General features: G+C 50.2%; 1 protein-coding gene across 3 annotated transcripts in view; it reads left to right on the top strand.

Annotated features, from left to right (window-relative positions):
* HEG1 (heart development protein with EGF like domains 1) overlaps positions 1–23,963 on the top strand; it is a 99,716-nt gene that overhangs the window by 21,222 nt on the left and 54,531 nt on the right. For 2 of the 3 annotated variants that reach the window (XR_008628565.1, XM_055127405.1), the window contains exons 2-6: positions 3,411–3,596; positions 12,220–12,564; positions 16,807–17,139; positions 20,666–20,908; positions 21,712–22,962. Coding sequence is in view for 2 of the 3 variants with exons in the window: in XM_055127405.1 (XP_054983380.1) it covers positions 3,411–3,596; positions 12,220–12,564; positions 16,807–17,139; positions 20,666–20,908; positions 21,712–22,962 (2,358 nt within the window). In the remaining variant the exon portion in view is untranslated. The remainder of the gene's footprint in view (positions 1–3,410; positions 3,597–12,219; positions 12,565–16,806; positions 17,140–20,665; positions 20,909–21,711; positions 22,963–23,963) is intronic. The other variant, XM_055127406.1, reaches the window with a different exon arrangement.

A 23,963-nucleotide genomic window follows, 5' to 3' on the forward strand; every position in this document is an offset into this window, starting at 1 on the left:
GGTGCCGTTCTGACCCAGCTGTGTCCAGCAGCGCCCTCCCTGACCCTCTGAGGGCGGTGCTTCCTCTTACAGCTGCCCTATGGCCTTGGGAACCCAAGTTCAAGGTCACCAGTGATGAGCTAGTAGTGTCTTGCCCCCACCCCCCCTCCGTTTCCTCTTTCAGAGTTTACTCACCTTGGAATTCCAGCTTTGGAGTCTTTTTTGGCTTTGAAATTTTGATTTTTTTACTTACTTGCCAGCTCAGCAGTGCATGCAAAAGATTTTCTAAAAACTATTTTATTCAGCATACTGTCTGCCCCTACGTTTTATTTATAATGTGCATTCCCTCCTCCAGTCTGAGTCAGGCGGTCTGGGATCAGCAGGCTTCAAGTGCCAGCCGTATCTGTCTTCTGGTTCTTTGTCCTGTGGAACCCCTGGGCTGATGAGTTTGAGTTCCCTTTAGGAAACAACCCCCTGAACCAGGTTCCACCCCCAGCGCTACTTCTGGTGCCCTGAGTACTGCCTGCAGTGACCCCAGAGCACAGAGTCGGGAGTAAACCCTGTGTATTGCTGGGCATGGCTCTAACGCCCACCCCCAAATAAAATAAACTAATTAATAGATAAATAAAAAGAACCTCTAAACCCCAAAAAGTCAAAAGAAAATTGTTTTCTGAAAGCCTTCTACGTCTTAGATTGCTGCCTCCTCCTAGGTGCAGCCTCACTCTTTTTCTTTCTCAAGCTATGTCATTTTATTAATATTTTTAATACAGTTCCACATCATAATAAGGATAAGAAATAATATAATTTAAACATTGACAGTATAAAAACTATTAACATAATTTATTTAATTTTTATTTTATTATTTATTTATATTTCACATTTTTATTGAATCACTGAGAGATAGACTCTTACAAAGCTGTTCATGATTAGATTTCAGTCATAGGGTGTTCCAACACCCATCCCTCCACCAGTGTACATTTCCCAGCACCAGAGTCCAGTTTCCCTCCCATCACCTCTCCTCCCTCACTCCCCAGCCTCTATGGCAGGTGCTTTTCTTCTCTGTCTCTGTCTCTGTCTCTGTGTCTGTCTGTCTCTGTCTCTCTGTCTCTCTCTGTCTCTTTCTCTCTCTCTTTCTCCTTTTGAGCACTGTGGTTTGCAATACTGGAAGGTTATAAAGAATATCCCTTTATCTACTTTTAACCCTTAGGTCTTGTCCAGTGTGATCATTCCCAGCTATTATTGTCATATGCCAAAAACAGTAACAACAAGTCTTACAATGTAGTCATTACTGGTGCCTGCTTGAGTGAATTGATGAGCAACGGGGTGATAGTGACAGTGATAGGTCTCTTCTCTATCTTACTTACCCTCAGTCCCACACATACTTGTGGTTAGTTCCAACCATTGACCAGTCCTCCTAACCCCTGTTTTTCCTGGCCATGGATATTAGTCTTCTATTATATATTTTTACATGCCACAAATGAACGTAGTCCTTCTGTATCTGTCCCTCTCTTTCTGACTCATTTCACCCAGCATGATATTCTTCATGTCCATCTATTTATAGGCAAATTTCATGACTTCATTTTTCTTAATAGCTGCATAGTATTCCATTGTGTAGATTTGTGTAGATGTACCATAGTTTCTTTATCCATTCATCTGTTCTTGGGCACTCAGGTTGTCTCCAGATTCTGGGTACAGTGAATAGTGCTGCAATGAACATAGGAGTGCAGACGGTGTCTCTGCTGTTTGTTTTTGAGCCCCCGGGTATATTCCCAGAAGTGGTATTGCTGGGCCACATGGGAGCTCAATTTTTAGTTTTTTGAGAAACGTCCACATTGTTTTCCAAAAGTCCAGCCTCACTCTTGTCGTAAGGTTTCTGTGCAGCTAAATCCATTCCCTTCCTGATGTTCCTGGTTTGCCAGCTTTGGAGAATTGGTTGAAGCCCCTTGTGCTTCGTTGCAATCACTTTTTTTGGGGGGGCTGCTTTAAAATAAATAGGAGCTTCCCCATCAGAGTTAGCAGGGTAGTGCTTCTCCTGGTGACGCCCAGCTCAGCAGTGTGGGCCTGAAGGGCTGCTGCTCTGGCCTGCTTGTGCATATGGATCAGACGTGGTGCCGGGAGGGTCACACTGATGGGGCCTCCGGACCCTCTCCAGCCCTCACTCATGCTGGGCACTGACGTGAGCCATTGCCTGGCACCCCCAGCTGCTTCTGAGAGTAAACGTTCTCATTTTGTCTAGTTAACTGGGGGAAGAGAATCCCCGGGATGCTTTACCTCCTCTTCGGGGCTGGCCTGCCTGCAGCCTGCGAGGAAGCACAGGGAACCCTCCTGTGGTCACTGCTGTGCATGACCCTGAGGCTCAGGCTCCACTGTGGACTGTGACGCCCCTGGAGACTCCCTTCCATATCCCATCTTTTTTTTTTTTTTTTTTTTGCTTTTGGGGTCACACCCGGCGATGCACAGGGCTGACTCCTGGCTCTGCACTCAGAAATCACTCCTTGTGGTGCTCGGGGGACCATATGGGATGCTGGGAATTGAACCCGGGTCGGCCGCGTGCAAGGCAAACGCCCTACCCGCTGTGCTATCCCTCCAGCCCCCCATATCCCATCTTTAGCGGAGTGTGGGCCTTGCCTGCCTGGGGCCCGGCCAGAGAGCCCAGATGCCTGGAAACTTCTGTCAATCATCACTTACCAGAAACAGAATAGGAAGCATGAACACAGTAAGGCTAGAGGGTCTTAGGGAAGAAATGATTCCCTTAGGAGATTTGGTCATGTTCTCTTTATGGGTCACCCCAGCCCCATCTTCCCGCTAGTCAGAGTGGGCCAGAAGGGGGAACCATGGAGAACCATTGACCTAGAACTGCACTGTCCAGGGTGGCAGCGAAGTGGCCACAGGTGCGACTCTATGCTGAGTGTGACTCTTCAGTCACTGACTTGGAAAGTTTCTTGCAAAAAAAAGAATACAGAAGAGCCCAGTCATTTTCATATTGATCAGGTTGTTGTGCTACTGAGGTCTGGCCAGAGGTGAGCTACTGGGGTGCCCACTGGGGTTGCACTCCTGGACACAGTACTCACCAGCGGTAGTTCTAGTCTGTGCTTGCACACGCCTGGCTACCAACACCGGGGGCACAGCTGGTGCAGGGGTCACACACTGACTGGCCCCCTGGCCCGGGTGCTTCAGAAGAGCTTCCAGAAGAGCTTCCCCCGCCTCCATTTATTTTAATGCAGGCTTAACCTGACATAGGTCTTTGCTCCATGATTTCTTCTCCTGGGTTGCTGGAGACAGGGTTGCTGCATGGGCCAGAGGACGGGAAAAGTGCTCCTGGACCTGGCAGGGGCTCAGTGGCCCTGCAGCTGTGCTCTGTCCTTTCCTGCTGGCTGGCGTTCTTCCTGGGGATCAGCAACTTCTCACCCACCCATTTTCTCCTGTTGCAGCTGCACTGAGGGACCGTTGGCTTGAAAGCCACACCAGCACCCAGGCTGCAAACCTCACCTGGGGTCAGGATCAAGCAAACTTCACAGCAGCGGCCTCCAGAGAGAGGGTGTCGGATCAGACCCCCGGGAAGAGCCTCATTTCTGCTGATACTCCAGAAGCTTTCATGGCACAAACGGAAACAGCAGGTACTGGAGGAAGAGAGGAGCCTTGGAGGAGCCTGCGTGGGCAGCACTCCCCGCGGGGTCTGGGAGCAGCCATGCTGGCTCCCGGAGAAGACCTGGGGGAGCTTGGGGTGCTGTCTGTTCAGCTCCGGGAAACCAGGCCTCCACACTCTCTGTGTCCAGCCTGAGCCCAGTGCCCAGCTAGAGTCCTGGGCGGGGCTGCCTGGACCCTAGGTGCCCTCTGAGGCATGCTTTGTGGTTAAGGAGGCTATGAGTCCAGGGCAGCTGGGAGCGACCCCAAGGCAGCCACATCAACAGGCTAATAAGCTAAGTGCAGGGGCCATGCCACAGCCCGGGGACCCGAGCACCGGTCTGGTGGGAACACATTTGTGTTGATGGGCCTTGAAGGTGCTGTTTTGTGGGGGCTGAGGGCAGGCCATGCTCAGCGGTGCCCAGGGGCCATTTCAGGCTTTGTGCTCAGGAGTAACCCCTGGCTGTGCTCAGCTGACCCCGTTGGTGCCTGGGATTGTACCAGTGTTGGCTGAACTGGCCATGTGCAAAGGCCTTTCTGCCTGTACTGTCTCTCTGGCCCAGCGATGGCCATTCTTATTTCAGTCACCACAATCCTCTGCTTAGTTACTCTCAGCAAAGGATTTCATGAAGGGTCTCAGACAAGGTGGACATGATTTGACACAAAGGAAATCAGCCCTGCTTCCATACCTCCTACATGCCAGTGTACCTCACAGTTTTCACTGCAAGCCAGGGGGCCACAGGATTCCCATTTTAGAGACCGGGCAGTCGGGCAGTACCAAGGGTCAGAGCTGGGATTGGAGCCCAAGTGTGTGTGTCAGGGCAAGGTGGCAGGCTGCTTGGCTAGAAGGGATGCTCAGGGCCAAGGCAGTAAAGTCACCGAATTGATAATGGCCTCCTGGGGCCGAGCACGTGGGAGTGGTAGGACCGTGGTGTGGATAGGCTCGGGACAGTCACAGGGCTTTGCCAGCCAGTCAGTTTGGGTTTGGTGAAAAGAGTCACGGAAGGTTTTTGTACACAGTGACATGATCCGGGTGAATTTGGTAGCATTTTCCCAGGTATATTAGAGGAAATGCGGCCGGGAAATGAGGTGGAAGGGGCATGAGGTCAGGGGATGATAGAGGCAACCCAGAGATAAAGATGCCAGGTGCTGAGGTTGTCTGGTGGCCTCAGGGATGAAGAGCAAGGACTGGAAGAGCCTCTTCAGAGGGGAAATCGGGATGGAGCCATGCAGGGTGCTCAGAGTGTTAGGCCTGGGGGACGGACTAGGCTCTGTGAAGAGCCATGTGACCCTCTTTCACGTGCATCCATGAAACCACATACTAGGTGTTGCCTGGTCTTGCTGGCCAGCCAGACACGGATATTTGGTTCAGCTAGAGCAGTGCAAGAAATAGGCTGTGATGCTTGGGACCAGGCCCTGACTGTGTGCTCTAGCCTTAGTGACCTGATCAGTTTGTGTCACATGGCAAAGTCTTGTGGGCTCTGGGCCAGGGATGTGACTTGGCAGCAAAGCGCTCACCTCGTCTTGGACCCTAGGTATCCATCCTTACAAAAACACAAAATTAAAGATCTAATGACAGTGAGGCTGGAATGATAGTAGGATAGAAGGAGTCTTGCCTTGCATGCAACCAACCGAGTTTCAATCCCCGGCCCCTCTGAGCATCACCTGGAGTGATTCCTGAGTGCAGAGCCCAGGAATAACTCCTGAGCGCACTGCGTGTGGCCCCCAAAACCAACCAAACAAAATAATACATGATAGTAACCTTGGTTGCGGATGGTAGCCCCTCATTCCGGAATCAGTTTTCCGGTTTCTTCTGTCTTGATTGCATAGAGGTCCGAGGCAGCCCACTCACGGGGCAGGCAGGCACGCGGGGTCTGCAGCTGTGAATAGAGTTAGGGCATCTGCCTTCACTTGGTCCCCAAGAGACGTGGTGGGCTTCCCAAGTGGCTGCTGCTTGGGCCTGGAGCCAGCCCGCCTCCTGCCGGGAGGTGGGAGAGCAGCAGACCACCTTCCTCCCCGCCTCTGACCACCTCCCACCTGAGTGCTCCTGTCCCAGCGTGGTGCTTGAGGCAGGAGACCCAGTCAGACACACGCATCGCAGAGGCTCAGGCTGATGGACGTAAGCTTTATTCACTCTCTATCTCAGCATCAAGCTCCTCTTTAAAATATCTTGTTTGTGTGGTGTCTTGGACTGTCTGTAAGGCATCATATATACAAAGCAAATAGTCTACCACCGAGCCATCTTCCCTGCCACAGTTTTCCGGTTTCTTCTTCTGTCTTGATTGCATAGAGGTCCGAGGCGAACCCCCTCATGGGGCAGGCAGGCACATGGTCATCTTTTCTTAAGTGGGCCAGGGATGTGGCTCAGTTAGAGCACTGGCTCTGAGCTCATTTCTAACCGCCGGCCATGTTTCCCTCCTCCCCCACATCCACACACTGAGTGGGGTTAATGCAGGGGGGCTGCGTTGCAGGTGAATGAATAGGTGAGCTGGTGCTATTGTTAGCAGCTAAATTTGTATCTCTTCATTGTTGCAAAAATGTTTCCTTCTGAGTAGGCACCCATTTTCTGTAGAGTCTTCTAGGAGGGAGGGGTTTGCAAGGCGAGGGATGAAGTCTGCGGCAGTGGTGGTGCGCTTACTGCTCTGCTGCTCCAATTCCTCCTCACTTAGGAGTCCTGTTGCCACAAGCTTCGTTCAGCCTCTGAGCGTCAGGGCCATGCTCCTGCTCATGGTGGGATCCTGGCTAGACTGTGATGCTCTCAAGGATGCGGCAGGTTCCACTGTCCGTGATCAAGGAACAACTGAACAGTAACAGGATTAGTACCTGTGCAGTCCCTGGGCACCTCCAGGCCAGGCCACCTTCTCTCTGCTTCTCTGCCCAGCAATGCTGTGTTTCAAGTCCATTCCTGTGGCATGTGTTTCTGTCCCCTGAGAGCAGGACAGAGAGGAAAGACCATGTTTTTGGAAAAGATAGAATTGCTTCAGAAACTGCCATTTTCAAATTAAAACTTAAATTAAAAAAAAACAAACTGCCATTTCAGAGCTGGAGCGATAGCACAGCGGGTAGGGCATTTGCCTTGCATGCAACTGACCTGGGTTCTGGGTTCAAATCCCAGCATCCCATATGGTTCCCTGAGCACCGCCAGGAATAATTCTTGAGTGCAGAGCCAGGAGTAGCTTCTGTACATCGCTGGGTGTGACCCAAAAAGCAAAAAAAAAAAAAATTGCCATTTCAAAGGAAAATGTGTGGTAAAGTGTCCTGGGAGCTGTTTCTAGTGATAGTTGGCCAGGCCAGCAGGGTCAGTGCTGAGCCTGGTGAAGCTGGGTGACAGGACTGCGACCAGGGGTGCTCAGGGCTCTGTGGTACTGGGGATCAGATCTGTGTCCCGCAGACTGCTCAGCTGTCTCCCCGGCCCTTTCATTTCAAATGTTTTTAGGTCAGGTTTTTGCAAATACTTTGCATGACTAGGTGTTTGGGTTTATGTCATCAAAAAAGTAACCCTGGGAAAACTTTCTGGGTTGCTCGTTTAAAACCTTGAGTTGTCTCCTATCTATGGGAGACAGTTTTCTACTGACTGGGTGCAGGTATTAATTTATGGCCCTTGTTTTTCGGAGTTGCTTTTAATGATTCTTCTTAAACATCAGTTTGTTTTGATGCAAGTTCCCAAAGTTAAGTGGTTTAGCGATTTACAGCTGGTTGCTGGGAGGGTGGGAAGGGAGCGTTTTCAAGGAAGCTACTTCAGTTTCGGTCAGGCTCATTCAATATTTATCATAGAAATTCAGCCCGATGTGCTGTGACACTCGAAGGTCAGCCTTGTCTCTTCTGATGCCGTGACCACCTGGCTTTCCTGTATTAGAAAGTTAGACAGGCCCCCAAATGTTCCAAGTAGCCCTGCCGTCAGACCCGAGAGTGTGTGGAGTCCCCATCCCCTTGCTAGTCCCCCAGTCCCTGAGCACTTCTCTTCCTCTCAGTGAGCCCTGCATGGGGTGGGGGTCGCGTCTCCTTCAGATCCCAGAGAGGGCTTTGGGCGCAGCACCATGGTGGGGACCTGGAAGGCTGAGGTGTGGGTCCAGCCTCCCGGCCTCCCTGCAGCCCGAGCAAGGGCCAGGTACCTCCTGGAAAGCAAAGTTCTTGCTCTCTTGAAACTTTTTAATAGGGCTTCATCAGTGGTGGTGGTGAGGTGGGGGAAGGATGCTGGGGTCACTTACCCCGAGGGGAACTGAGTGTTGGGTGCTGGATCCAGCCGTGCATTCATTCATTGCTGCCAGCTCTGTGAAGTTGGGCCCCCCCAGAATCACACTCGATGTGGAGATGAATCTTGGGTGCAAGGCATGTCCTGCAGCTCCTTGAACTCCTCCTCCTTGGCCCCCTGCTCCGCCTTTAAGCTCAGTGCTGCTAATCTGCTCCACAGAGCACTGGCTTCCTCTCGTCCTGTAGTCTTGGGCACGAGAGTTTATTCTTTTCTGGCTAGGGGGAAGTGGGTGCTCTGGGGGAGCCAGAAGCAGGCTGAGAGGGCAGGGGTACTCAGCACAGACAGGCCAGCACCTAGCAGGCTGAGACAGCACGGGTACTCGGTGGGACAGACCAGCACCCAGCTTAGATGGCTGCTCTGGAGAAGGCTGGTGGTGCTGGCCCTGGGCCCTGGGCTGCTCTGTCCACTAGTGAAAAGTGCCGAGTGAAGTCCGGAGCCTGTCCTGGGAGCCTGCTGCCCCTCCTTTATCTGGCTCGGGCAGGGATCGCATGACTCTGAAGGTGTTTTGTTTGTCTTGTGGCCACACTGGCAATGCTCAGGGCTAACTCCTAGCTCTACTCTCAGGGGCCACTCCTGGCCGAGTGTGGGGACCATGTGGGGTGCCGGGATTCAACCTGGCTCCCCCATGTGCAGAGCAAGTGCTCTCCTCATTGTACTGTCTCTCTGGCCTAGATTATTTTTTATTTATAGATGTGAATTTATAGATTTATTTATAGATGTGACTCTACATCCAGCCCTAGTATCCTGGGCCTTCACCAGGCCTTGCTCTGTGGCACGGGAGCGCTGAGCCTCTGCAGTGTCCGTTGCAGCCTGGAAACATTTGCCTTAAGCAGGGCTTGGCCTGGATGGTTCAACCCAGTCTCACAAAAGAGATCAGAAGCCATTTGAAATAATTCTTTTCTGGCTGCCTTACATCTTTTCTCACTTGGTGTGTTTTCTGTAAAGAGAAAGTTCTTTTGATCACTAGGGGCAAAAAATAAGAAAAGCAACTAACAGAGGGAAACGTTCTTATAGGAAGGCGGAAAGAGACATGTATAGGTTGGATTGTGTGAGAGTGGCTACAGTTGGGCACTAAATTTAGCACAGAGCTTCCTGAAAGCCGGGGCACAGAGAGAAGCTGGGTGTGGTGCTAGCTTGTGTTGGATAGCGTGAGCAATCAGCTGCTTCCATAGGCTGAAGTGTCTCTGGTGCAGTCCATTGGAAAGAGGAAGATTTATATAAGGACAGAAAATGCCTGCAGTTGCTGTTTTGTGGAAATTGTGCTAATGTTCCTTCCAAGGTGATCTTTTTTAAGAGTCTCAGTAGGAGTTGAGGGTATAATCATGGGTCTCTACTCATGAAAGTATTTTGTGGGTAGCTGAGCTAATGTGTGGCCAGGTAAATGGCTTTGTGGTGATTTCATGTGGTGAAGGCAGAGAGCATGAATAACTCAAAGAACGTAGATTCTGCATCTCTTTCTCAAATGTCAGTTCTCCAGCTAGCTTTGGGCCGGTCTGGAGAGCCGTGGCCAAAGGGGAGAATTCTACTGCTTGCCTGACGTGCCAGGGTTTTGTGTCGGGATTGGAGAAGGACTCAGTTACTTTTGCCAGATGAGTGGGCATTCTTTCAACTGCCTGTTTAAACACTTGGGGTCTCGACTTGCTTCTGCTCCCACACGTATGATTTTCCTGATATTGAATGGATGCTTCACCAGAAGAAATAAGTAGGAAAAGGTGATTATTAAATAATGGCTTGGGTTGGCTTGTTGGTTAGAAACTGTAAATTTCACACAGATGCCGTTCGCTGGTGCTCAGTGAGCAATGTCAGTGGTTTGTTCCATCAGTGAGGAAGACATACCCTCCTCTCTCAAGATGCTCCAAGGTCTGCACACACGTTCACCCATGTTCTTCATCACTATGCTGGGAGGGTTGTGTGAGATTATGTAGGTCAAGTACCTGCTTAGCTATGTGTAATGATGTAGTTAAAGTACCGGCACATTCTACTTGGTCTGTCAATGGCAGTTTCTAATGACGAGAATGGAGAAATGATGGAGCAATATCCTCCCAAGCCCTGTGAGTCAGGGAAAAGAGCCATTTCCTTTTGTGACTTTCAACATTGGTGACTTTTGCTATTGTATTTCTTTGGCCATAGATTTGTTGGACAGCTCTGTAGGTGAGTCCAGTCTAATTGCCACTGGACATTGAGTGAGTAATATAAAGCAGATTCCTGGGAGTCATTTTGAAAGAACACTTAGTAATTTGATGGATCATTTGAGAACTCGAATGAAGTTAGACTTGAGAAGTCAAATGGTTGAGTGAGGATCGGGGCATAATTCCAGTGGGCTGGCCTGCTTTCTAATACTGAAGCTCATGCTTTGTGTTTTGCTTTTAAGTAGGGTGGTTGGGGGTAGCCTGAGGCCTTCTGTGTTAGGGGCCATTTCTTGCTTCTTGGTCTCCTGCATCTCTGCTTTATCTTCTTCACAGTCTACTGGCCAGCGTGTGGTCTGTGGTCAAGATAGAGCCAGTTCTGTGGTCTGTATGAGCGAGAGGAAACATTTTGCTTTCTGTGCTCACTTCCTCACTATATTTCAAATTTACTTGTGCTTTGGGGCACAATTACCCAAAGGATAGGTGGCCCAGGTGCCATTTATAAGAAAACTTTCTAGCTCCTTTTGGGGCACAATGAACAATTCAAGTCTTTCGTTATATAGTTACCTTTTAAAATTATTATTTTTGTCTTAAGAAGTAAAGAAAAGCATTCTTTTTTCTTGCCTTTGGATCATGAACACTGTGTTTCTCCTGCTCAGCAGTGCTCCTGCAGTTTATTCCTGTTTGGAATGAAGAGTTCAGAGTGTTCTTCTGGAGGTCAGTTCTCAGGCTACCTTCTAGAAAGTTCTAGAAAGGGACAAATAGCAAACTACCCAAATTTATGTAGAGTAGACTGAACATTTTGACCTGAAGCATACAATTCTGTATTTTTTAAACTGAGAAATTCATAACAGAATTTAAAAAAATCTTCTTTATTTCTTACTATCAGTTATTCTATTTCACCAGTGATGACATCATTCTGAGACTATAGCGTAGTTAGTAAAATACTTTAAAATACTTACAGTGAACACATACACTTTCATTCTTGAGGCTCTCTCTTTATGTCTTTGTTTTGTTTTATTTTGGGGCCACACCTGGCAGTGCTTAAGGCTCACGGCTGGCTCTGTGTGTATGGATCACTCCTGGAGGGGCTCTGGGACCATCTGTGGCCTTGTGGAAGGCAAGCACCCTGTCCACTATACCAGTGCTCCTGCCCCTCGATCCTTTTTTTCAGGGGTGGGTGGGTTCCAGGGCTACTTCTGACTCCTAGCAATGCTCCAGGACCATAAGGTGCTGGGGCTGGACGAGTTCCTGCAGACAAAGTGTATGCTCCACTTGGTGCTTCTCTGTGCCCCCAGTCCTTGAATTTTTTGGCAATTACCCAGTATCATCCTCCAATTGCATCTTGTGAACTGTTCCCAACATGAAGTCTGGGTAGCTCCTGGGGCCCGCTGGAGTGGCATGTGGCTGGGTGCTGTCACAGGGCCCATTGGCTTTGGAATGGGAGTAAACCAGGGGTGACAGCAACCCCATTGAGGCCTGCTGCTCGGTAAGTGCAGTTCAGTTCACAGTTTGGGGTGACCATACAGGTAGGAATAATAAAGTGCTCATGCGGTGACAAGGGACTGGGGGGAGTCTCGTTCTAGGCACATCTTGTTCCAACTTGTCTGCAGAGTGAGACCTCCTCAGTGAATGCCTCGGCCAGGCACTCTGATGCGACCCCACTTTAATTCATGTCTAGGTCTTGGGTTTTCATCCAAATTACATTTGAACAAGCCCCAATACCAGAACTCTGGGCTATGGCTGGACAAGCTGGAAGGTGGAACTTAAGAGTAACCGCATTTGGGGCTGGAGAGATAGCACAGCAGGTAGGGCATTTGCCTTGCACGTGGCCGACCCAGGTTTGAATCCCAGCATCCCATATGGTCCCCTGAGCACCGCCAAGGGTAATTTTTGAGTGCAGAGCCAGGAGTGACCCCTGCAGATCACCAGGTGTGACCCAAAAAGAAAAGAGTAGCCGCATTTACCTGCCTTTATACGGAAACCATGGCAGCTGGTGGCGAGAGACTGACTCTTGATTTTCCTTCTAACCTGAGCAGTAGCTTTCACTGTGTTTGGTGAAGGACCCCACTGCTTCTCGACTTAGCCCTGTGCAGAGCAGGGAAGGGGGAATGGTGTGTCACCGATCTCTACCCAGAGTGGCTGGATTTGTCTTAAGGGTGTAGGGAGGTTTGAACCCAGAGGCCTGGTTTTCTTCTCCCCTGGAGCGGCCCTAAGGTGTGTTGTCGTCTGTTCTAGCATCTGCAGCCACAGAGGTGCTAACGGGCCTCTCCACTCTCCGAAGCCCCTCCACCCGGCAGGCAGACAGCGTGCCTGTTGCTCACTCCGTCCACAGCAGCGTCCAGCCTGCACTCCAGTCTCTCACTGTCAGCCTCAGCCTCGGGCTTCCAAGAGACGAGGAGAGATTCCCTGGGGTCTCTGACCTCTCCACCGGGACGTCCAGGACAGCTGCTTTGTCCCTGTCAGAGGCAGAGCCCAGAGGAAGTGAAGATGCCCTTCATGATCCAGGAGAGGGAAGGTTCTCCAAAAGTGGATTTGTTCTTCCATCTTCTGGGGTGGGATTTCAGCCAAATGATTCCCAAGGTAAGTTTCTAAAGATTTCTTGATCTGCTATGGCCATTTACTTTTGATTTTAGTTTTATTAAGATGCAATGATTTTCAAAGGCAATAGAAGTATTCTGGGCATACAAAGTTGTCCCAACACTGATCCTAGCACCAATGTCCCACTCCCTCCATCAGTGTTCCCAGTCCCCTCCCACTTAGTAGTCATATAACAAATTTATTTCATATTTATTTCATATTTCATACTTGCTCCAGCAAACTTAAAGGAATGGCAAATGAATTGATCAGAAAATAAATGTCCATTTGTGATAACCAATTGCTATGATTTTAACCTATGTAAATAAAAAAATTCAAGCCAATTAAATATAGTATACTGCTATTCTCATTTACATAACTATTTTTTCAACTCTGATTTAAAATATATTACATTAAATTTTTTTTGTACTTGAATATTATTGTGGTCATTATCATGTCTTCCCTGACATAAGCGAAACTATAAAAAAAATTATGTGCTAACATGTTTTAGTATTTCCATGAGATAGCCAAAATCTACAAATAAGAATTTAGTAAGAGTGAAGAGAATTAAGAAAATTTAAATGGAAAAATATAAATAGGCCTATAATAGTATAGTGTTTTATCCAAGGAAAAGGCATTATTTATTTTTTCCTTTTTTTTTTGTTTATTGAATCACCGTGTAGAAAATAACAGTGCTTTCAGGCTTAAGTCTCAGTTATACAATGCCGAAACAACCATCCCTTCATCAGTGGGCATATTCCACCACCAAAAAAAAACCCCAGTATACCTCCCATTTCCCCCCTGCCCCTCCCCCCTCCTGTGTAACTGATAAATTTCACTTTACTTTCTCTTTACTTTGGTTACATTCAATATTTCAACAAAAAACTCACTATTATTGTTAGGAGTTCCCCACTAGAGTCAGACCTGCTGTGAAGAGAAATGAGGTCGCCCAGCCGCAACAGCAGCCACGCGGTTTTGGATTTCTGTATTTTAGCAATTAAGTCCAGGGAAATTTATTCCAGAAATTGGATCATTGCAAGCTTGTAACTCTCATCTGTGGTCCTCATAATATACCCTCCTCCCCCCTCCCCCCTCCCTCCGGCAAGGAAAAGGTGAGAGAGAAAATCCTTTCCCCTTTCCCCTCCTGGGCAGGCATGGGGCCTCGGCTTAGTTCTGTCTGGAGACATTTTGCAAGGAGCTGCCGGTATCAAAAGTAGTTTAGATGGCCTCTGAAATCATGCTCGTGCAGCTGCGGTGAGGCCGCATACGTGCCGCCCCTGGGATCACATCTCAGCAGAGCAGCACTATTAGTTTTATATTGGATAATATTATAGATACTGCTTAAGTGTCTGCATGAATAAGTAAAAGATTGTAATAAAAATATCTGGATGTAAAAAAGAAGCTGATAAGACATAGAACATTCCATTTAAATGAGATGCTAATTCACTATTTAAAATGTATAAAATCCCTTTGTAAGGTAGGAGGAAACACACCCTTCTTAATCTACTAGAGGCAACCATAAGCGCCATGAATGAGGGCCATATCAATGCCTTGTGCTGGGAAGTTTGTCCTGTGCTTTGAAGAAGCCACTTTAAAGCTTCTTGCAAAACTGGTTTCAAGGTTATGAATTCCCTAAGCTGCTTCTTCAACTCTGAATGATAATCTAGCTGCTCTCATGTTCTTGGTGAGGTGTTCCTTTCATTGAGTTTTTGTACTATATTCCTCCACATTGTCTTCTGGCTCACAGAGTCTCCTTTGATAGATCTGCTGTATCTCTTATAATCTTTTCTTTTTATGTAAGTTCCCTTTTTGATCTTGCTGCTTTCAATATTCTGCCTTTATCCTTGGATTTTGTCATGTTGAGAACAGTGTGACTGGAGTTTTCCTAGTTGAATGTAGTCTTGCCGGAACCCTGCGGGTTTTTGGTTCTCAGTGCCTGTATACCTCAACTCTGAGAAATGCTTATCAGAACTTCCTTTAACTATTATTTCTCATTACATGTCCCTTCCTGTTCTTTAAGAATCCAGTGATTCTTATATTGTTCTCTTAAGTGCCTCCCACAGTTCCCTGGCATGCTGTACATTTCTTTTCAGACTATTTTCCATCTTCTGCTGTTTCCTAGCAGTTTCCTCCTTCTCGTCTTGGAGCCCCAGGATCTTCTGCTCAGCTGCTGCTATTATGCTGTCCAGATCTTCTATTGACATTTTTATGTCATTTACCGCACTCTTCGTTTTCGTATTTTTGACTATAGTAGTTTTTACACTTTGACTTTGCTGACCAGCAGTGGAATCACTTCTTTGAGCTCATTTGATATCTTCATCCTGGTGTCATAAAGACACTGAAGGTTTATTGAGCTGGTTGGTGTTTTCCTTCGGTGAAACTGTTCTCACTCATTGAGCTTGGTGGGCTTCTGTGGGCTTTCCCCATTGTTCTGGTGTTCCTGCTGTGCTGGGGGTGTGTGTGGGGGGTGAGTCTTGGTAGTTAGAGGCCCTGGATGATACTGAGGGGTTAGACTAGGGCTTGGTCTCTTTCTTCTCTGTCCGTCTTCTCTGCCCTGGGGAGCGGCAGGCAGAAAGTCAGGCGCTGTGTTTTGGGCCTTTTGATGGGCAGGTCAGGCGTGGAAGCTGCCGGCGCCTTGCCTGTTGGGGGGCCTGCCTCCTGTTCCAGAGTAGGCCCCTGATGCTAGACGGAAGCTGCCTCACCTGGAGTGGTTGAGAGCAGCAAGCAGAAGCCATCAGGACAATCACAAGTGACTACAGAACCTCTTAGGATGACAGGGCCGCTGTCTCCAAAGTGCTCACGTGCTTCCACCCGCCCTCGCCACCAGCCACGTGTGCACACGAGTGGGTTTCATTTCCAACCTGCTTATGGAGCTCATGTTGTCTCATTCAGCTGCTTTGGGGGAGAGAGAAAGGAAGCAGTGGTTCAGAGGGTCTGGGCAGTGAGTGTGGGGCTGCACAGCGGACTCCCGAGGGGAAGAGGTCGGTGTCAGAGTTCCCGGAGGGTGGCTGTGCCTGTCACTCTGTGTCTGTCCTAAGGGTGAGAGCTGGCCTGCTCTTCAGGGTGGCTTCAGGGCCTGGGAGATACACTGGACAGGGGATAATGCACTTGCCTTGCACGTGGCCCACCTGGATTCAATCCCTGATATCCCATATGGTCTCTTGTGTACCACCAGGAGTGATCCCTGAGTGCAGAGCCAGGAGTCACCCCTCAGCATTGCTGGTTGTTTCCCCAAAACCAAAATAGTAAAAATAAATAAAATAAAATAAAATGGCTTCAGACTCTGAAGAAACCTATGTTCTCTCTCAAACATGTACTCCCTTTCTCCCCTCACATCTTTCTAAATAAGTTTCCATAAAAACTTTCCTGCTTCACCGGAAGAAAGAAAGAAAGAAAGAAAAAAAGAAAGAAAGAAAGAAAGTGTTTTCAGTTATGGATGGATTATATTGGCAAGTCAAACATGCAACTCTGTTGGGGCTTCCATAAGCCCCGGATTCATGGTCTTTGCGTAGTCCTTAGAGTTGACTTTTTATTTATACTTAAAAAGTTAAAATCATCATTGTTTATAGAGTTGTTTCTGGAACATGCTGCTGACTAAATTGTATATTTAGGCCTGTCATATTTGTTGACTAACATCACACTTAGTTTCTGTTATTATTTCTTTTTGGGGAGTATTGAGTGGGAATCAAAGAAAGCCTATAAGTTACTCTGCAATTGTGCACACGTGGTTTAAAAGCTCCTCCTTTACCCATTTTTTTCAGTATTACCTTCTTACTAGTGTTTGTGAGTTATTAAATATTTAGAGAATATAAATATATTTCAGGTTCTGATATTTCACTAAATAATCATTGTCACCTTATAATTATTGCACCCTGTTTTTAAGTAACCATGTGATTTTTTTTCTACAAAAATTTACGTAATGGTCACACCTATTTCTTAATTTGGGGGGCAGAAATTGGCATAAAATCTGTGCTGGAGAGACAGTATAGGAGTCACCTTGTGTGCAGCCAACTCAGGATCACAACACCACAAATGCCACCTGTGGTCCCTTGAGCACCGCCAGCAATGTTTCCTGAGCTTAGAGCCAGGAGTCACCCTGAGCACTGCCTGCTGTGGTCCTTGACACCCATACCCGTGGCCTTAGTGCCGTGCAGTGCTGACCATCTGTCACAGGCCCTGGGGGACTCAGCTGTGTACGGGCTGTGGCATTCATAGACCTGTCTCGGCCTGCTTTCTCTGACCTTACAGCCTCGGGCGGGCATCCTCGTGCCCTCAACTCTAGTGCCCAGCCGCAGCATCTCCCGGTACAGACTGCCACAGAACCCAGGCCGGAGCCGTCGGCCCAGGAAGGAGACAGCACAGAGCCATGGTTCTGGGCCCCTAAGATCTCCGCAGATGTGTCCGGAAACGTCACCTCCTCTCCTGGAGCTGTGGATGCTGCTGATCCCAGGCACGTGGCAGAATCAGGAGCAAGTGGCCTGGTGCCGCACAAGAGCCGCCCCTCCAAGCCCGCAGCCGGGTCCTGGTCTGTGTCGTCCTCAGAGAGTCTGGAGGCCTCTGCACTGCAGCGGGAGCGTGCGGGTGAGTTTTCGTGTGGGGGCCCCAGGAGTCTGCCCCACGCCAGACTCCTGCCAGGAAATAGCACTCTGAGGCCCCTGGCACCCTAGACCAGGTAGTGCTCCTTGTGCCAGTACTCTGCCGCTCTGCCATTGATGTGCTGGGCACAGGACTTCACTCAATCCTCTGCTGTTGAGCACCACCCCTATTTTAAAATTTTTTTTTTATTAGTGAGCTGTAAGAATTCTTTATATATTCTGGATACTACTCCTTTATCAGATATATTATTTGCAGATAATTTCTTCAATTTTGGGATTGTATTTTCATTTCTTCCTTTTCGTGTGTGTGTGCGCGCACGTGTGCGCATGCTGCTGGGGATTGAAACCCTGGGCATCCTACATGCCAGGCATAGCCCTTCTGCTGCTGAACCACATCCCTAGCCCTCTTTTCACTTTATTGGTAGTATCATTTGTTGTACAAATACAAAAGTATTTAATTTTGATAAGGCCCAGTTTATCATTTTGAAAAAAGCTTTTCTTTTTGATGGTTTTAAAAAAATACTATTTCAGGCAATTGTTAAAGACAACATTCATCAGCCTTCATGATGCAATCTATATATGATGACTGGAGTGAAAAGCATTAACTATTCTTTAAAAATTATGACAGGTCTGGGCGATAGCAGGCGGGTAGGGCGTTTGCCTTGCACGCGGCCGACCCGGGTTTGATCCCCGGCATCCCATATGGTCCCCCAAGCACTGCCAGGAGTAATTCCTGAGTGCAAAGCCAGGAGTAACCCCTGAGCATCGCTGGGTGTGACCCAAAAAGCAAAAAAAAAAAAAAATTATGACAGGTCTAAATTCTGCCGCCTCACCAGTAATAGCTCTGTTCCCCGATTATGAATGTCCTCATCAAATATCTAATCCTAATTATCATATATTCCTGCTCACATGCTATGGAAATCCTGTGGTTAGTATGACAGAATGACACACATATCGATAGGGTAATTTTGAAGCGTGTGCATGAAACCATGTGTCTCATGGACCAAGGCGCCCCGTTCCAGCCTCCATGCCAGGGGCTCCCTCCGGTTTCTCGAGCAGGTCCAGGACTGCAGGGTGTTGGCCCTTCCCTTCTCTGTGCAGTGCACACTCCGCTGCTTTGTGTGAAGAGTGTGAGTTCAGCGTGAGAGATTCTTGGCATCTGGTGGTAGTAGCTGTAAAAGACCACCCCGTTCCTCTGAGTGTCTCCGAGTGCGGGATGCTTTCGCTCCTGTCCTTGGAATCTTCAAGCTGTCCTCCGGCCGTGACCCGACAGACATCTCCACTCTTGTTTTCCGGGTCAGCCCTTCTGGTTGTGGGTTTGAGTTGGCTGTTAAGTCTGTGAGCCTGGCACAGTCCTTCCTGTGGGGTGTTGGCTGGAGCATTCGTGCTCGGCTCACCCACCCAGGCCTGCTTCTCCTCCTGCCAGGCACGTGCTCATTGCACTCGGGTCTCAGCCAGTCCTGGGGGACTTTCTGTGGGCCTGTGAGTTCCTCGGGCCAGACTGTGTCTGTGTGCTCTGGGCTCTCTCAACGCTGCTGTCGCCCTGTGTCTCCCTGACTGCAGGCTCGAGCATCAGTGAATGCACCTGCCAGGAAGGTCGCTCCCCTCAACTCTGTTTCATTTTCCATCGTGGTTTGCCCATGGGGAGACAGAACTAATCTCTCAGGGAACAGGAACCTTCAGGAAAAGAGCCGTTTTCTCAGAGAGCCAGATGAAGTAGTCAGGCCAAACTGAGCCTTATTTCTATGATTTCATGGGGGAGGCGGGATAGAGAAGTGGGGGAGTTTTTTTTTTTAAGATAATAACCTAATAAAGTAAGATTTTTTAAGCTTAATGCATAGAACTTAGTACAAAAAGAAGTCATTTATTTATGTCCCTATTGTATTCTCTTTAACATTTAAAAAAAACATTTTATTGTGAAAGTTTTCATAATTGCACACAAGAAAAAGAATAGCACACAACCAGGGAGATGACTCAAAGGACCAGAGCACATGCCTTGCATGTGGGAGGCCCAGGAGCCATGCTCAGCGCCACATGGCCCCCCACGCACCCCCGAGCTGGGAGTAGCCACTGAATAGCACTGCTAGAAATTAATATAATTTAATCCTTACACACCCATCACCCAGCTTGAACTTCTATTACCGTATGCCAGTTTTGTTTTACTTAAGTTCACCTCTATTTTTTCTAGACTATTTTGGGGGGTTTAGGCCACAAGAGGCCACACATTAAAAAAATGGTGATCAAGGGGTCAGAGTGATATAGCAGTAGGGTGCTTGCCGTGCATGCTGCCAACCCGAGTTCAATCCTAGGCACCCCACGTGGTCCTCTGAGGGCAGAACTAGAAGTAAGCTCTGAACACCATAACCAAAATCAAACCTAACCAAACCCAATAACAACAAAAAGATGATGAAAACTAAGTTCACCTCTGCCTTTTGACACAAGTCATTTCTTATTTACTATTGTTTTGTTTGGGGGGCCATTACTGGCTGGGTGGGGGTGGGAACCTAAGCCTTTCTCGTTCAGAGTATGCATTGGATCAGCCATTGTTCTAGCCTCCTGGCACACTCACTTAATAGGCAGAGAACTAATGTGTGGCAGGTCGCACAGGCCCTGAGGCTGTGAGGTGAGGGTCCCCCTCCTGGGCTTGTAGCACTGTAGCACTGTTGTCCCATTGTTCATCGATTTGCTCAAGTGGGTACCAGTAACGTCTCTATTGAGGAACTTGTTACTGTTTTTGGCATATCGAATACGCCATGGGTAGCCTGCCGGCTCCTTCGCTTGTAGGGACACGGAACGCTCTGCTGGGAGTCTCGAGCTTCTCACCTATTCACTTCCACAGCCACCACCAGCGACCTGAGTGAAAATACAGCATCAATCTTGATCACTGAAGTAATGGACCTTCCCACAAATACAGGTCCCCCAAACAGACACTAAACCAGAGTGCCCCACGAGGTCTCAGTCACCCAGACCTTTGTAACCACCACACATGTGCAAGTATAGCATGTACACACGTGTTGTTGCTCTGCAAGGTGGCAGATAACACTAACCCACAGCACCCCTTGGGGTTTTTGCCACTGCACAGTTTTTTTGCAAGTACGCACTAAGTGCAGACACAAACTGGTCCTCTGTATGGTGAGATTTTCTGATCCATAATAGTACCTGTGAGGTATTAGTGTTTGTAAGCACCACACATGTGAGTGTATGCAGACACATGTGCACGTACAGCTGGCCGTCTGCTCGGGGACAGATATGCTAAGCCCCCCTCAAGGTTGCAGACACTGCTACTATTTGCAATGCCATGCACACACACACATGCGCGCGCGCGTGCGTGCGCACACACGCATGCGTCAACATACAAGCATGGTACTGAGTGGTGGATTTCAGATAGAGATCCTGAGAAAGCTGAGAGAAATTTTGGCTTAGAGGGTCCAGAATCACCTTTACGGCTTATTCTTGAGATCCACTTGACCAGTGCAAACACCACATTCACTTGCCTTTCGCTCTTTTTGTAGCCACTGAATATAGCTCCGAGTTGGGGTTCAGTACCGACGTGGAGGAGAGGACCTTCCAGGGGACACTAGGAGCTCACGCTCACGCCCCGCAAACGGCAGCTACTTCCACTGGAAACGGAGAGCGCACACTGAGATCTCTCCCCAGCCAGGATGCCTCGACCTTCCGGGACCCGGGGCACCCCGCAGCCACGCCTGTGCAGTCTGAGAGTGTCCCTCTGCGTGGGAACGCCACTGCCCCGGGAGGTGAGGGCCCTGACCCTCTCACCAGCCTGTGCTTGGTGTCCTTGGATAATGACAAGTCTTTAAGGAGAGAACTTTAGGGATCTCCTACCCTGTCCCCAGCCCTCGACCCCCAGGGCCTCAGGTGCAGGGCCTGGTGGTCTGCCAGGATGCTGGACTGTCACTGTCACTAGTGGAGAAAGAAGCTCCTGGAAAGAAAAGCCGATTAGACTGCATGGGAAACTGAGAGGGGTTTCTTCTTTCCAGTCAAAGACCATTTGTACTATTTGGGGTCTTAAGAGCTTTTGGTCAAAGCATTAGTGGGAGAGCAGGGAATGACTTGGTGGGCTTTGCACTCAGTTCTAGCAAGCCCCAGCCTGGCATGGTCCTCTGAGCTTCCCCAGGTGTGCCCCCACAGCAGGCAGGCAGACGTGCAGGGAGCAGAGCCATGGTGCGGGGGATGCACACCTTGCCCAAAGCCTCCTGCTGAGTCCCCAACCCACACCTGGGCCCTGAGCACAGAATCAGGAATGGACCCTGAGCACCACCTGGCGCGGCCCAAAACTCAGGCCACAAAGATCCAAATCCTGCCGACACGGCATGCATTCCCCCTCCTCCCTGCTGCCCCATTGTTCTTTTTCTCTTGCTCCCTGGAGGAAGGAGTCAACAAGCCCCTCCCGACCCTCCTACCCTTTCTGTGCAGAGGGCCTCCGTGACCCAGGAAAGGGGGGTGGGGGAGGACACTGACCGAGTGTGTGCCCAGTGCTTCTGCCAGGGTCTTCTGTTGGCTTAGTTAGCCTAAGTTTGGTGTTTCCCCCATTCCACAGTCACTGGTGTCAGCCTTGACCCTGCGAGTGACCTGGACCTCGAACCCCAGCCTGATGACCACACCTACATCTCCTCCGCCTTCACCAAAGGGGAGCGGGCGCTGCTGTCCATCACGGAGAACTCTGCCTCTCGGCCGCCTGCTCAAGCCTCCTCAGAGCGCGAGCCGGGGGCGCGGGCGGAGGGGAGCAGAGGCCCCTGGCCCGCTGGGACGCCCGCGCGCCCGCCCACCGTGCCCCTCGTGCTGGGCACAGCCCGCCCGCCCCGCCCCGCTCCCACAGCGAGCGTGCCCAGCACCCTGGCCCTGCTGGGTGCCAGGGCTGCCTCGGGGGCTGCCCCGTCTTCTCCGCCGTCCTTGTCGAGCCCCCCTTGGTCGCTGCCCTCAGTGTTGCACACCCACCAGCCCTTCTCACCCACCTTGCTGTCGACCAGGCCCTCGACACCCCTGAGGCACCCCACCGCGGGGGCTCCTGCTCCGTTGTCCTTCTCTACACCACCCTCCCTGGCTGCCTCGGGCACGTTGACCCCTGCCCCTCCTGCCGCCTTCCGGACCACCGCGGTGCTGCCCAGGACTTCAGTTTGGATGACCACGCTGGCGTCCTCTGAGGCCGCACTCCCCAGCGGTCAGACCGCAGACCCTGAGAGCCTGAGCCAGGCTGATCTGGAGAAAGTCACCAGGGGGTCAGAGGCGCTGACCCCGGGTTCTCTGCAAACGGAGGCTCCCAAGGCTGGAGCCATGAACTCCACTTCCAGCACCCCTGGCTTCCCTGGCCCGGCGCCCTTAGCCGAGACCACAGAGCCAGCACTGTCTGCCACCAGCTCCAGGTTAGCACAGACATCACCTGCTGTGGTGACCACCCTTCAGGCCTCACCGCCGCTCACCCCCACGTCCAGCCCGGCAGCCAGCACGGTGGGCCCAGCTGCTAGCTCCACCACGGTGCAGACAGAGACCGAGAAGCTCTTGCCAACCAGCCCCGGGATTGTCATGCCACCTGTCACAACAGAGGGTCCCGTCACCATGCAAAGGAGCCCCGAGCGGACAGAGGCTACGCCTGGGCCTACCTTCCCTACTGGGGCGCCCACACCCACCGTGGAAGCCACCCTGGAGCCTGGCCTAACAGGAGAGCACGCGGCAGCAGTGCGTCCCCCCTCTCCCTCTCCTGCTCCCCGTGCCTCGGAGGCCTCAACGCATGAACTGCTGACCCCCAGGTCCCAGCGCACCACACAGGCTCCAGGGGCCTCACCGGCCTCAGGTAGGTCGCGGTTGGTGGGTGCCCTGGCTGGCTTGACGACTGCCCATGAGGGCACAGTTGCAGTGCCTGGGATTCGGCCTGGCCAGTGCTATCTTGGGACTGCCAGTGCTCCCTGCTGGAGCACTTACAGCAGGAAACAATGTCGCAGAGGCCTTGTCATCTCCGGGAACTTCAGCCTTTTTCTAGAAGGCAGGGCAGGGCCTGCATGCTGCATGACAGGTACCTGCCAGGCCGTGGCAGAGCATGATGCAGGACCGGGGGTGGGGGTGGGGGGGCAGAAGTAGGAGTCCAGAGCACAGAGACCCTGTCTGAGGCACGAGTGATTGGTGTCAGGCAGGTGAATTTACTGCCTCCCTGGATTATGTTGCAGTTGATAAAGGCAGGTGAGCCTGTCTTCCCCAGGGTGCCAGGGGCACCACCTCAGAGATGCTGGTACCAGGAAAACAAAGCACAAGAGATTCTTTCTCCTTGAAAAAGTGGTGGAAATAGGGCAGGAGAGATAGCATACCAGGTGAGGCACTTGCTTTGCATGCGGCACACTGGGGTTCGATCCCTGGCATTCCATGTAATCCCTTGAGCACTGCCAGGAGTGACTCTTGAGTACAGAGCCAGGAATAAGTCCTGAGCACCTCTGTGTATGGCCAAAAAGAAAAAAAGGTAGAAGTAAGTAGGTCTTCTGCTATCTTACTGCAGATTGTAAGTTTGGGGCCAGGGACGTGGCCCATGTGGTAGAGAATAGGTCTTTGCACGAGCCAGGACCTGGGTTCAATTCTCAGAACCACACAGGACCTTGAGTACCACTGGAAATGGCCCTAGTGGCAGTCCCCCCCAACCCCAGACAGTTTTGACCCCAAAACTAATAGCATTAACCCAAAACTCCCCTCCGAATTACACATTTGCTTGTCTGGATCCAGGGAATAAAGCACAGGTATTGGCTTCTGAAGGAAGCGGAGGAGTGCTTGGTAGCAGAGACCATTCTCAACAGTCAGCTGCTCTCCACG

This window comes from Sorex araneus, chromosome 2 (genome assembly GCF_027595985.1).
Source record: "Sorex araneus isolate mSorAra2 chromosome 2, mSorAra2.pri, whole genome shotgun sequence".
NCBI classification, from domain to species: Eukaryota; Metazoa; Chordata; class Mammalia; order Eulipotyphla; family Soricidae; genus Sorex; species Sorex araneus.